Here is a 14,518-nt window from a genome sequence, read left to right as displayed (position 1 = left end):
TATCAGACACAATCTCAGATGGACATCCATGGATACGGAAGATCTCTTTAATGAAATGTTCAGCCAGGATAGACGAGGAAGGCAAACCAGACAGAGGGATGAAATGAGCCATCTTCGAAAATCTGTCCACTACGACCCAAATAGTGTTATGGTTCTTACTAGGTGGTAAGTCAGTAACGAAATCCATACTAATATGGGTCCATGGTTTGGACGGAATGGGTAGTGGTCGCAGCAACCCTGCTGGGGTTCTGCGGGAGGATTTGAATTGCGAACATAATTCACAGGAAGCAATGAACTCTTTGACGTCTCTCCTCATTGAAGGCCACCAGTAACTTCGAGAGAGGATCTCAAAAGTCTTGTGTTCACCGGCGTGTCCAGAAAAACGAGAGGCATGGAACCACGAAAGGATTTTCCTCCTTAGAGTAGGAGGCACGAGGGTCTTCCCAAATGGTAGCGTTTTGGTGGATGAAGCAGCCAGTGAGATACATTTGGGGTCTAGAATGGTATGGTTGGAAACCTCTTCTATATCAGAGGACGTAGCAAAGGCTCTAGATAAGGCATCAGCTTTTTTGTTCTTGGCAGCTGGTTTGAAGGTAATTATTAATTCAAAACGGGAAAAGAAAAGAGACCATCTTGCTTGACGAGGGTTCAAGCATTGGGCAGACTGGAGATATGACAAGTTCTTATGATCCGTGAAGATCGTCACCGGATGGCGAGCTCCCTCCAACAAGTATCTCCATTCCTCTAATGCGGCTTTGATAGCCAGTAATTCCTTGTCTCCGATGGTATAATTCTTCTCTGCGGGTAGGAGACCCCGAGAATAGAAGGCACAAGGGTGGAATTTTTGCTGTTCCGAGCGTTGGGAGAGAATAGCTCCTAAGCCCACATTAGAGGCATCTACTTCTAGGAAAAAAGGGAGTGTCACATCAGGCTGACGAAGGATTGGAGCCGAAGAGAAGGACTCTTTTAATGTTTGAAAGGCTTGAATAGCCTCAGTAGACCATTGCTTAGGATTAGCCCCTTTACGAGTCAGGGCCACAATAGGAGATGCAATGGAAGAAAAGTCTTGAATGAAGCGTCTATAGTAATTGGCAAAACCTAAAAAACGCTGGATGGCACGAAGAGTAGTTGGCTGGGGCCAATGTAGTACAGCATTTACTTTGTCAGGATCCATCTTCAGACCAACTCCGGAAACAATATACCCCAAGAATGGAATCTGGGGTAATTCGAATGAACATTTTTCTAATTTACAGAACAATGAATTTTTCCGTAGCCTGGAGAGGACTTCTGCCACATGTTGGTGGTGAGAAGGCAGGTCCTGTGAAAAAATCAATATGTCGTCCAGGTAGACGACGACACATACATATAATAAGTCCCGAAAAATCTCATTGATGAAGCCCTGAAAAACAGCGGGGGCATTACATAGCCCGAAAGGCATTACCAGATATTCGTAATGCCCGTCTCTGGTGTTAAACGCCGTCTTCCATTCGTCACCGGAACGGATTCTGATTAAATTGTAAGCACCACGAAGATCCAACTTAGTAAAAATACGGGCTCCCTTAATGCGGTCAAATAGCTCAGTGATCAACGGAATGGGATACCGGTTCTTGATAGTAATGGCATTGAGTCCACGAAAATCTATACAAGGGCGTAATGATCCATCCTTCTTTTTGACAAAGAAGAACCCAGCTCCAGCGGGCGAGGTGGAAGGTCGAATGAACCCACGCTGGAGGTTCTCCCGTATATATTCAGATGTAGCTTGAGTTTCAGGTAACGAGAGTGGATAGACCCGGCCTCTGGGAGGAGTCTTGCCAGGAAGAAGATCAATCGGACAATCCCAAGAACGATGAGGAGGAAGACGTTCAGACTGAGCTTTATCAAAAACATCGGTAAATGAAGCATATTGAGGAGGGAGTCCCGGTGAAATAGCTGAAATGGAAGCTTGCTGTACCTTGAGAGGAATGACTTGGGAAAGGCAATGATGGTGACATTCAGGCCCCCAAGACGTGACTTGAGGGGTGCGCCAGTCAATCTGGGGAGAATGACACTGAAGCCATGGAAGGCCTAGGACAATCGGACTTGTCGTAACAGGAAGAATTAAAAACGATATCTCTTCATGATGCAGAGCACCAATCTGAAGGGTTACTGGAGACGTACTCTGGGTGATGAGACCGTTGATGAGACGTGATCCATCGATAGCCGTCACAGTAATGGGAGTTTTTAAGGTAATCATTGGTAGAGACCATTGATTAACTAACGATTTGGAAATAAAATTTCCTGCTGCTCCGGAATCAATCAATGCCTGTGACTCAAAGGTCTTGGTAGCAAAGGAAATAGTCACATCAAAAGCGCAGACTTTAGATTTCATAGACGATGGAGAGGACTCCAGGGACCCTAACTTCACCTCTCCAGAACTAGTTAGGGCCTGGCATTTCCCGATCTCTTAGGGCAGGAGCTGAGGACATGAGTGGAATCAGCACAATAGATACAGAGTCTATTCTTGACTCTTCGTTTCCTCTCCTCAGAAGATAACTTGGAACGTCCAATCTCCATGGGAATCACAGCGGGTGACCCTGGACGAAATTGAGGGTTAGAGCGAAAAGGTGCTTTAGCAGAAGTCGTTTTCTCAGCCTCTCTTTCACGAAATCTCATATCAACACGATGGCATAGAGAGATCAAATCTTCAAGTGACGAAGGAAGCTCTTGGGTAGTCAGTGCATCTTTAATTTTATCGGAAAGCCCCTGCCAGAAGGCGGCAACTAGGGCTTCAGTGTTCCACTGAAGTTCAGAGGCTAAGATCCTAAATTGAATGACATACTGTCCTACTGTATGGGAGCCTTGTCGCAAACGAAGAATGCTGGAAGCAGCGGAAGTCACACGACCTGGTTCATCGAACACACTTCGGAACGTGGAAATGAATTTGGCACTATCTTGTAGAATTGGATCGTTTCTCTCCCACAGAGGGGAGGCCCAAGCCAGGGCTTGTCCAGAAAACAATGAGATAAGATAGGCCACTCTGGAACGATGGGTAGAAAAATTTTGAGGTTGGAGTTCAAAATGGACTGAACATTGGTTAAGGAAACCTCTACAAGTTTTGGGGTCCCCGTCATATTTTGACGGAGTAGGCAGGTGAAGCGTAGGAGCTGTAGACACCTGGGATGGCACTGGGGAAACGGAGGCAAGCACAGGAGCTTCAATATTAGCTGTAACAGTCTGTCCAGATGTTCCTTGGGAGGTTAACGATTGGTAACATTGAAGTAACAGCTGTTGGCGAGCATCCTGTTGCTCCACACGGCTGACCAGATGCTGCAGCATCTCCTTAGCGGTAGGTTCCGTATCTGGGTCTGTCATGGCCTGATCTTACTGTCACGGGCACTAGGAGTCTTTACCCAGGGATCACCAGGTGATAGGCTTACCAGAGCAGTATAGGTGGTAATATGGTACTCTGGTAGCAGGGTGATCACGGAACAGGAAATAGCAGGTGATGAGATGCTCAGGAAAGTCTATGACTAGCAGCACTGGCAATATGGAGGTAGTAATACACGAGGAACTGTATGGACAAAGGACACGTGAAGGTAGTCAGTGGTCTGCGGTAGCAAGTTGTACCACTGCTATAGTGAGGAGGAATGTCCAACAGAAACGAGGGGGTGATGAGAGTCAGCGGTCTGCAGATAGCAAGTTGTACCGCTGTCTGAGTGAAGGAGTGGAATCCAAGTGGAGGTATCCGGGTAGTCAGTGGTCTGCGATAGCAAGTTGTACCACTGCTATGTGAGAGGATACTGGAACAGGTGATACAGGAAACAGGGATCAGTGGTCTGCCTTCAGCAAGTTGTACCACTGAATATATATGTGAGGAGGTGCACGGGGAGAGACTGCAACACAAGATATACACGGGCACCTTGACTTTGAACCACAGTGATATGCACAATATAAATGTATAGATGACTGAACAATACTGCCAATATAGAAAGTCTCTTGAAGTAGTCCAGCATAAGATAACACAGTCAATGATGGCAATAGACTCAGCGGATAGCACACTCCAGAGGAGAACCAACACAGTCCAGCAAGGTATGCAATACACAGCACAGTCAATGAGAAGTATGCATACCGTGGTTCAGGAGGCAGTCAGACAGGAGTGCAGAGATACCTGAACGGCAGGAGGCCGGCAGGATGCGAAGTCCCTGGATGGGTGAAGCGGTGGTCTAGTAGGTGCAGCGCACGGGTAGGTAGACCAGCAGGGAACACAGGAAAGCGTGGAGAGCGGATCAGCAGTAGATGGATGAGTAGTGCTGAGGAGTAGCAGCAGCGGGTCTCTGCGGGAACACGGAGGTAGCCAATAGCAACCAGCAGGTGCAGTAACGATGGGACACGGGAGAGCAGAGTTGAACAGGCACTGTTGATCACGGAGAATAGCGGGTAGCAATAGTGGAGGCAGACTCAAGGAAACACGGGAGCGTTGACAAGGACTGAAGACTGAAGCGCACAGAGGCAGCGGATAGGAATCAGCCAAACAGTCACGATGAAACACAGACGGGTTGCAGGTTGAAGACTGTAGTGCACGGAGGCAGCGGATAGGAATCAGCTAGCAGTCACGATGATGAAACACAGACGAGTTGCAGGTTGAAGACTGTAGTGCACGGAGGCAGCGGATAGGAATCAGCTAGCAGTCACGATGATGAAACACAGACGAGTTGCAGGTTGAAGACTGTAGTGCACGGAGGCAGCGGATAGGAATCAGCTCACAGTCACGATGATACAGTAGATGGTAGAAGTGGTATGGGAACCACAGTAGTAGAAGTGGTTTGGAAACCACAGAGGTAGAAGTGGTTTGGAAACCACAGGAATCAGCTGGGCTGAATAAACGAGGAAACACAGGAACACCTTCAGAGACTCATGGGGAATGAGACTCCAAGATCAGGCAACGTGGTAGTGACCACAGGTGCTTAATATAGGGAGGTTGCCTGATCTGCCAATTAAGTTAAAGGGGTATACACTGAAGTATAGAAAAGGGCTGCGCATGCGCAGACCCTCAGGATGGTGGACGGCCACGGTTCCTAAATGTCCGGGAAGAGGCACTCACGGTCCGGTGAGTGACACACTGACTCTTCGGAAAGGGGATTGCTGTACTTTCTAGATAAATGTGATATAAGGTATCGGGGTTTATTATTATGAACTTGTGATGAAGTTAATGTGTAGATCACGTAGAATGTATACATGTAAACTCAGAAGTGGTGCAATGTAAACATGGGTAAGCATACATTTTAAATTAGGGATGTGCACCGGCCACTTTTGGTGTCTCGTGTTTTGTGTTTTGGATTCGGATTTCCTTGAGGTTTTGGGTTTGGATTTGTTTCGCAAAACACCTGATGAAAGGTTTTGGTTCGGATTTAAAGGTTTTGGATTCGGATTTATTTTGAAAAAAACATAAAAAGTGTTAAAATCAAGTTTTTTGCTTTATTTTCACTCCTACGCTATTATTAACCTCAATAACATTCAATAACAATCATTTCCACTAATTCCCAGTCTATTCTGAACACCTCACACCTCACAATATTGTTTTTAGTCCAAAACAGGCTCTACTGAGGCAAGATGTCGTCCTCATCCTCAACCTCTGATTCCTCTCCCCCTACAGTGTGTACTTCCTCCTCCTCACACATTATCAATTCGTCCCCGCTGGACTTCACAACCACAGGTCCCTCTGTACTATCTGGAGGGCAGTGCTGTACTTGATTGAGGAATTGATAATTCATTTTTATGAACATCATTTTTTCAACATTCTGAGGAAGCAACCTCATTTGCCGCTCACTGATCAGGTTCCCCGCTGCACTAAAAACTCTTTCCGAGTACACACTGGAGGGGGGACAACTCAGGTAAAATAGAGACAGTTTGTACAGGGGCTTCCAAACTGCCTTTTTTCCTGCCAGTAACAATATGGACTGTCTGACATGTCTATTTGGATGGTGACAGCAAAATAATCCTCCACCATTTTTTCTATTGTGACAGCATCCAATGCAGCAACAGTAGACATGTCTGCAATGATTGGCAGGTCCTTCAGTCCAGACCAGATGTAATCAGCATCCCCGCCAGCGGGTCTTTTAGGAAAACTGAGCTTTTTCCTCGCAGCTTTATCCTCCAAATTTTTGTTTTCCATTATATGTAGCCCAAGAGAGCGTACCCCTAAGCCACACACACTCGGCAAAGCCTTTAAAAATTATATGCGGCACAGGAGAGTACCACTGGACTTATACTACAGAATCAGTGAACTTTGTAATATTGCAGTACCACTGGACTTATACTGCAGAATCAGTGAACTTTGTAATATTGCAGTACCACTGGTGGACTTATAATGCAGAATCAGTGAACTTTGTAATATTGCAGTACCAATGGACTTATACTGCAGGATTGTTTTTGGATATTTTTTTTTCATTTCTTTTTTTTATAATTATTATTTTTTTTTTATAACTTTTTTTTAAATTTTTTATAACTTGGGAATAATGGGGAAATAACAATGCCTTTAGAAGGACAGAGCACAGGACACAGCACCACTGGACTGAACAGGACACAGCACAGGACCCAGCAGCACCACTGAACTCAGAAGGACAGAGCACAGGACACAGTACCACTGGACTGAACAGGACACAGCACAGGACCCAGCAGCACCACTGAACTCAGAAGGACAGAGCACAGGACACAGCACCACTGGACTGATCACAGCACAGCACAGGATATAGCAGGGCAGAGGACCACCTAAAACAACCTCCCTCTACCCTGATCAATGCCTGAGTGAAGATGGCTGCGGCCAGCGGGGAATTTATAGAATCCGAGTATCGCAATATCCGACAACGGGATTATGACTCGGAGCCTCGCTTTCAGTTTTGCAATTGGCGGGAATACCCGGATCTGTCTCGGATCCGGCTCGGATCGGCAAGGTTCGGGAAATCCGAGCCCGCTCATCCCTATTTTAAATATGAGTGTTATGTGGTTGGCAGATAGTCAACCATACATAATCCCTCTGAAATTCCCCCATGCATATAGGGAATATAAGTGGATAACATATGATTGAAAAAAAACCTGATAGGGCTGAGGAGGAGGGTGGTTGATATAAGTACCCAAATTAACCCTAATAACAAAAGATAATTTTAAAACCTAATGATTGTAATAATTTACATCAGATTTTCTTTGCTCAAGAGTTTGACATATGTATTGTGGAACAACAGCCTCCCTGCACCTGCTGCCCACAGAAACAGACATATTCTGCCTAATGGTATATCCAGTCCTTAGTGTAACCATATTGCTACACTCTATCAATTCAGCCTTATGTAACAATGAATATGGTAAAGTAGCAGGAAAAATATTACACATTAACAACTTCTTTGCATCTCATTATTGCAACTCCAACTTATGTAGTCAATAAAAAGCACACGTGTTATACCTTCTTATGGATAAATAATAGTCTAAATAATTCCAGAGGGAGAAACATAAAAAAATATTGTAAAACTATACTTACCACAACTGAGGTTGCTTTCTGTTTTTCTTGCCCATAATGGTATGCTCCAAAAATCATTTTCCCAATTGATAACATTCCCTTTTACATCGCAGCTTAAGTTTGCAGGAGCACTTAAATTCATTGCAGTGTTCCAGAGACGAAAGTTGTAAATATCTCCCTGTAGCGGTCCCATTGCAGAATTGTAAGAGCCTAGTATCAAATTCCCGTTACCTGGAATAGTTACATTTACGCCTTGACAGGAGACTCCCTGATACTTGTTATTGGTACTCACAAATATTTGTTCTGAATGTTTACTCCAGATAATACACAGTTGTTGAAATGATGTTGTAAAGAACTCTTTACTACTCTGTGAAGGCAAGGCAGGGTCAAGTATGCACGGAACACCCAGGATAGACAGCACATGGTCATTAGCAATTTTTCCAAAGCTTAAGAGTTCGGTGCTAGAATTTTTGTAAGAGAAAACTGCCCAGTTCTCTGTACTGTTATTGGTTTTGGTAGCCTCAAAGCATACAGTTAATTCCGTTAGAGCAGGAACAGAGACTTTAGGTGAGACTGAAATAAGACCTAAACTTTCGTTCTGTGGAACAGTGACTTTTTGGTTTCTTAATGATACAGCCACTAAAAAAGAAAAAAAAAATTACATTAGTTCCAAAAACAAATTAATAGACAACATCATCGTCATCATCATTTATTTATATAGCGCCAACATATTCCGTAGCACTTTACAATTGGGGACATATACTGAATTTCTACAATCAGGTGATCTCTATGTAATTTGGCACATAATAAAATGATAGCTTAAATTTTATTTCTAATTAACTTTTTTCTATTCTCTGAAGCTTCACCCATTTTACTTACTGTTACCCCCACTTTTACCATGGGGCACACCCATTGCATCTTACATTTAACACCACTGATTGGTGCCTTATGTAAAAACCTGCCATGTATATCTGGTTATGTATCAGCAAAATATGAATAGTATGTTCAGTGTGCTAAAAAGGTATCTATCATATTCTTGCCACACATATTAAGTATGTATTAAGATTAACAATATTCAATGAATTATACGGTTATATATCTTATGCATGTAGTTAATAAGATGAATGGGTGCCATTATTTCTTCAATCTTGTAGATTTCACAGAATGTTTCATCATTCACATTAGTCCCTGACAAGTGGTGCAGTCTAATTTCTCTACCACACAAACACACACACATACTAACATTATCCTACGGGTATGTTTTTGGATTGTGGGAGGACAGTAGAGAACCCAGAAGAAATCCATGCAAACACCAGGAGACCATACAAACTCCATGTAGTGCCCTGGTCAGAATAGACCCCATGACACAAGGACTGTAACAGAGCAATGCTAATCACTTTATCATTGATTTGAATACATTACATCTAACTATTGTATGCAGAGGAAAATTTTGGGGATTTTTTTCTGGTATAGAAAAAATATTATTAAATAGCATCAGTTACCTCCAAAGACTTGATAGATTCTGAAGCAAATATTTAGAAATCTCAAAACTATGAAATACAGAAAAAGAAGAAACCAAAATAACCTGTAAATTGCTCAGACCATAAAACTCACCCCATACTTTCTTTTAGGTGCTGAATAAGAAAAAAATACTTAGTCTGAACTTAATCTCAACTGTCCTTTAAATTCGGTTTCATCAGGAATATATCAAGGTTCATCAGGAATTAAATTTTTTGGAACATTTTGTATTGTGGGTTAAAGATTTGGAGTTTACGGGAGCCCCAGATATACTGTATTAATCTATTTCAGCACTCCCCACTTACTTTATGACTGTATTAACATGGCCTCATATAACTAGTTGAATTAAAACAACATTTTTCCATCAGCTCATTAATTGAGTCCAGGCTAATTCACTGAAATATAAATGGGAAACACTGGATGAGATAAACATCTACCTGATGGAGTGGGCTCTGTTTGACATTGTCTTTGATCAACGAGAATAAATTGAAACACTTGCTGTAAATGTTTTACAGTTTAGTTGGTATAGTTTGCATGCCATTTTGACATGAGCTAATGAAAAGCAGCAGAGAATCCAGGAGATGATGTAGGAAAAAACACAATTCAACTTCAGTTCCTATGATTGAGAAGATTAAAGAAATGCTGCAAATATTCTTAAATGTTAAGTGTTCTAGACAGAAATAGTCAAAATAAACCCGTTTTACCAGTAAAAAGTTGTGTTAAAATGTGTGCTAAAGCAGATGGTAACTAATGAAGTTTCATTCTTCTCCACATGCCTCTTTCATATCCTTATTTTTAAACTGCAAAAATGTTCTTTCCTAATCGTTGCATAAGATGTCACTGGGCTGACAGCAAACTTAGCTTTATGCATATATGTTGTTTTTGGGGTATATTTGAATAACAAACATGTCAGTCCTTCCTGATATGTTCACCAAGGACTGCCAATGTGCACAAATGTAGGATACTTGCTAGCAGTAAATGGAAAAAGAAGTCTGACCTACCCATTCACAATACAATTTTTGCCAAGCCCACCCCTATAAATCGGTGCATCCTGCCCCTTTTGGCCATTAAAAATGTTGGTTTACCCATCAAAACTTTTAAATGGCATGTTGTAGCTTCCCTATACTTATTCATACTGATTATTTAGCAAAATTTAAAAGGGATTATTTGGAATGATGGATTTTACTGTGAATTAAGAATTTCAATATTGAATGTCTGCTTTTTCTTTGCCATTCTACAGAATGCCATTCTGCTTTGTATTTCTCACCTCGCATCTCACAGAACTTCCATTCTATAGAGTTAAAAGGCCGACAGTGCATTAATAGGGGTGACGTTGCAGTAGGACTGGGGACACATAAGCTAAATTCTCCTGGGGAAATTGTGCAAAAGTTTTACAACTAAACACAGAATGAAACAGACAATTTACAGAACAGTTTTGAAAATTTTGCTTCTCTAGCAGAATATTCATTCTGCGTACTCTTCGCAGATAGAATCTGGCCTTAAGTACTTCCAGTCCAACCACACTACACAGCAGAATGTTGTTGTCATAGATCTATTCATAAAAATATGAATTTATGAATACAGTGCAGAAAAGGCAGTCTGCGGAATATTTAGTAGGCCAGATGTTAAACTTACAGAGAGATATACCATAAGGTTTCATTACAGCTGTGTTACTATCAGGGCCTACCATTAGGAGGTTACTTAGGGTGCCATAATTTAGGGGTAGCCTATTACACTGAATGAGTGACATAATGTCACTTATTCACATTTTTTAATTTCCCTGCAGTGCCTCCACCCTCAGCACCAGCTGTTAACATGGAAGAATTGGGTGTGCTGGGCAACGCCACTCTCCAGGTTTGACAGAAGTAGAGGATGGTGCCCCTTCCTTTTTATTCAAGGGGGGGTTTTAATGCCCCAAAGTGGGGAGGGGTGACATTCAAGTTAGCACTGACTACTATCACAATTACTCATTCATTTCACTCCTAATTTCTTTAATAATATTCAGTAAATTTCCACCAGTGTTCACAGTAGGTTAACTCACAGTTTGACAATCACTTGGTAAGAAGTCATCATCACTTAGTCTTGAATTCTATCTACATTCATGTATATATTTGCTCTAAGTAATTTCATATACTGAATACATATTGTAAATGTAAAAAATACATTTCTACTTACCATGGCGATATGTTACATTAAAACCTTTCTTCTGGATACTAAAGTCACTGACAAAAGTTATTATCATCTCATTTACAGTTGAATTGTATGAGAGACCTTTTGATGTCATTCCACAAAATTTTGTATCTACATTGTTTATTGACAATGAATCATACATGCAGTTCTGAGCTTCTTCAACATCAAAGTCCACAAATGTAACTTGAATGATAAATCCAACTGGAGCTCGTAATGTCCACTTGCAATCCTGGGCGTTAGGGTACTGATTGGGGTAGCATGGAGAGGTGAAACTTCCAGAAGACGCAGTCAGCACTAACTTGCAGTTTTCACAGCATAACACTGTTAGACAAAAAAAGGAAAAAAAAAACGAATGTTAAATAAGAACAACAGAAATAGGTGATGAAATCTGACACAAAAATGGTTTTGATACCTTTAGATCAGTTAAGTAAGACTGCTGAAAATATACTGCATGGGTATTGATTTTACTTTATAAATTTGTACCTAAAACTGCACTACCAATTACGTAAAATAATTTACTAAGTCTACCCTCCCCCAAACCAGAGCCCATTGCACTGCTACACACAGAAGTTTTGTCCATGGTTCTGCTACTTCTGTAATGCAGAACTAGAGAATCAATTTACTTTACAAACTTTACATGCTGATGGAGGGGTAGTAAGTGAGCAAGAGGACCAAATGAAAGCCACAATCAATTTATTGTAGCTTATGATAGGTCCTTCAGACTCACACTCCTCCATCCCTTCTCCACCAGTTTTCGGCCACAGGCACAAGAGAAACAGAGAAGCTCCAGCTACTTGTATGGGCAGTTTAGAATTTTTTTTTACTAGGTGGTAGTACAGCTTTAAACATGTTTAGTCCTGAAGAGGTTATGGCCTTAGACAGCAATGCTATCTGCCTCTATGGCCTCTAAATTCACATGAAATTTGCACTCATAATAAATTACACAATACAAAGTAGTGGAGAGAATATTGTCACAGTCCTTTTCTTTGTCAATATCCATCATAACCTTAAGGGGAGGGGCAACCAAGTGCTACCAAAGGGCCATGCCAACAGTATTCCTTAACCATACACCAAGGGTTACATATGATGTTCCCATCCAAACCAGTCACCTGGAAGGGAAGCCCTTCAGTACAGCCACCCAGGTCACAGAGTTCCCCAAAAATTATCCGTACATTGCGCTTATTTCCAGGGACAACCAACAAGCTCTTTCCCATTAGCTGCAATACAGGCTCTGACTAAATCACCTTGAAACATTAAAAACATATATCTCCATCCTTTATCATCATTATCAATCAATATATTATTTAGTTCATTTTAATGTTTCGTTAACCATCTAATTTATTGTTTGTTGTTTTTATACTTCATCTTATTTCTTATTATAATATATTATTTTTTTCTATATGAAATATAACACGTTCAGAAAACATTGCACCATAAAAAACATTAGTACAGTTCTGCAAACCTTTTTATTTTCCACCCCCTCCTAACTTCTTAATGGCTAGGTCGGGTGGGGTTACCTCCGTGTGTTCTGCTCGCAAGGTGGGGAGGTGACTGTACTCTCTGATTTTATATGTCTCTATAGCACCGGACATGAATCAGCTCACCCCCCCTTTCTCCCCTTCCTCCAACTACACCTGTCTCTGCAACGTTACCTATAGTCTTATTTATCTTGCTCCCAATAGAGGGGAAGTCTCGCAATTCTTCCACATTCCAACTTTCCCAGTGCACAGAGTGGTAGTAGGGCCAGTACCAGGCTCCCTGTTGCAGATGTTTTTTTCAAAGAGGGTCAAAAACATATGTTAACTCAGGCTTATCATTAAACAAATTGCCATTCTTTGTACACCTCTTTGTAGTCTTATTTCAGTGACATTGCTAGTACATATTAGAATACCTTGTTCACATACTAGGTATCGATTGATCCATATTTTATGCAGTTTGAGCACATCAAACTCTCATGAAAAGCAAATCAAACTTAAAACAAATGAAATGCTTCCCACTTGTGTTGTTACAATAAGTGCACTGAATTTACTGAGCTGATATGCTACAGTTAAACCAAACATAACAGAAGTAATAGAAAACTGCATGAAAACCACATTAAGAACCTAATCAAATCAAGAAAAAAACAAAACAGTTTTCACAGAAAAAAACCAGCTTACTTAAATGCAAGTATGGAATAATACAAAAATATTTGACATATTATTGAACAATAAATTATTTGTAAATGATGTTCACTAACTGCTTTAAAATGTGGAGTTCAGTTCAAATGTGGGGGGACACGTGACAGTCATGTGGCTGTTACCGTAACTGTAATCTTCTGGGGCTAGAAGAATTCAAACATGCTGCTGGCATTTAAACATGCTGCTCCAGAAGGCCCAAAGCCCCATGAGTCACACCTGCTTTGTAATGGTGCTGGTTATGTGACATGCCATGCAGCATTGTCATCTCCTAAGTGAGAAGATCACTGCACTACACCGACACCGGTATAGAGTTTTTCTACTTAATATAGTTCCTTTAAATTTGTTTTTTTACAATACAGTAAAAGTGGAGTCCCATCAACTGTCACCAGATGATCTTCTGACCTGAAGTAACTGGGAATACCCAGTTCAATGCTTAACCACCCCATCCACCTATTAGAAAACCACCACAGTAAAAGAGACGTAGTGGTTTACTATAAAAAGTTCTCTGCCCACTGTCATTTTAAAGTGACTGGGAGGGAAAATAGTCAGGGGTGCACATTTCATCTTTAATCAGAGATTCTGGTGGCAGCCAAGGTAACTCTGAATAGGAGGCTCATAGAGTCATAGTGTAACACATATCATGTTACGTTGTTTTGCCCTGCCCCCTAGTCCTGCATGTGAGACAGTCAAAATGCAGCATAAATGTTATTTGGAATATAGAGCATTGATCTTTATGGAGAATGTCCCACCATATACACACAATGTTAATGCTGAATTGGTCCAGGAGACTGCTACCTGCTGTATTTACTTGTATCATGGTCCAGTCACTATGAACACATTTACCCTGTTTGCACATTATTATCCATAAGAATAAGTAAAAGCATATGCAGAATAGACAAGGCTGTTTAGAAGCTCTATCCGTTCTTCAATCTCTTCAAAATAGATAGACCTATACAGGGTTAGCTCCCCGAATCAGGCAAATAGATTATATATAAGATTTTTTTCAAAGGTATGACCTTTCTAATGCATGTTAGGTTTTCTGTTTTGGATAGTAGTAAATGACTTTAGTTGTCCTTTAAACAATATCCTTCATTTTTTCTAATTGAACAGTTACAGTATCTGATGTCGTTGGCCTAGCAGCTGGAGA

General features: G+C 41.3%; 1 protein-coding gene across 8 annotated transcripts in view; it reads right to left on the bottom strand.

Moving 5' to 3' along the window:
• Positions 1–14,518, bottom strand: part of ADGRG6 (adhesion G protein-coupled receptor G6) — a 156,789-nt gene that overhangs the window by 78,532 nt on the left and 63,739 nt on the right. For all 8 annotated transcript variants that reach the window (XM_075203571.1, XM_075203568.1, XM_075203569.1 and 5 more), the window contains exons 3-4: positions 11,180–11,515; positions 7,508–8,125 (exon numbers count right to left, since the gene is read on the bottom strand). In XM_075203571.1, coding sequence (XP_075059672.1) covers positions 7,508–8,125; positions 11,180–11,515 — 954 coding nt within the window. The remainder of the gene's footprint in view (positions 1–7,507; positions 8,126–11,179; positions 11,516–14,518) is intronic.

The sequence above is a fragment of the Mixophyes fleayi genome, chromosome 3, assembly GCF_038048845.1.
Source record: "Mixophyes fleayi isolate aMixFle1 chromosome 3, aMixFle1.hap1, whole genome shotgun sequence".
NCBI lineage: Eukaryota > Metazoa > Chordata > Amphibia > Anura > Limnodynastidae > Mixophyes > Mixophyes fleayi.
This window is presented reverse-complemented; position numbering and strand designations above follow the sequence as displayed.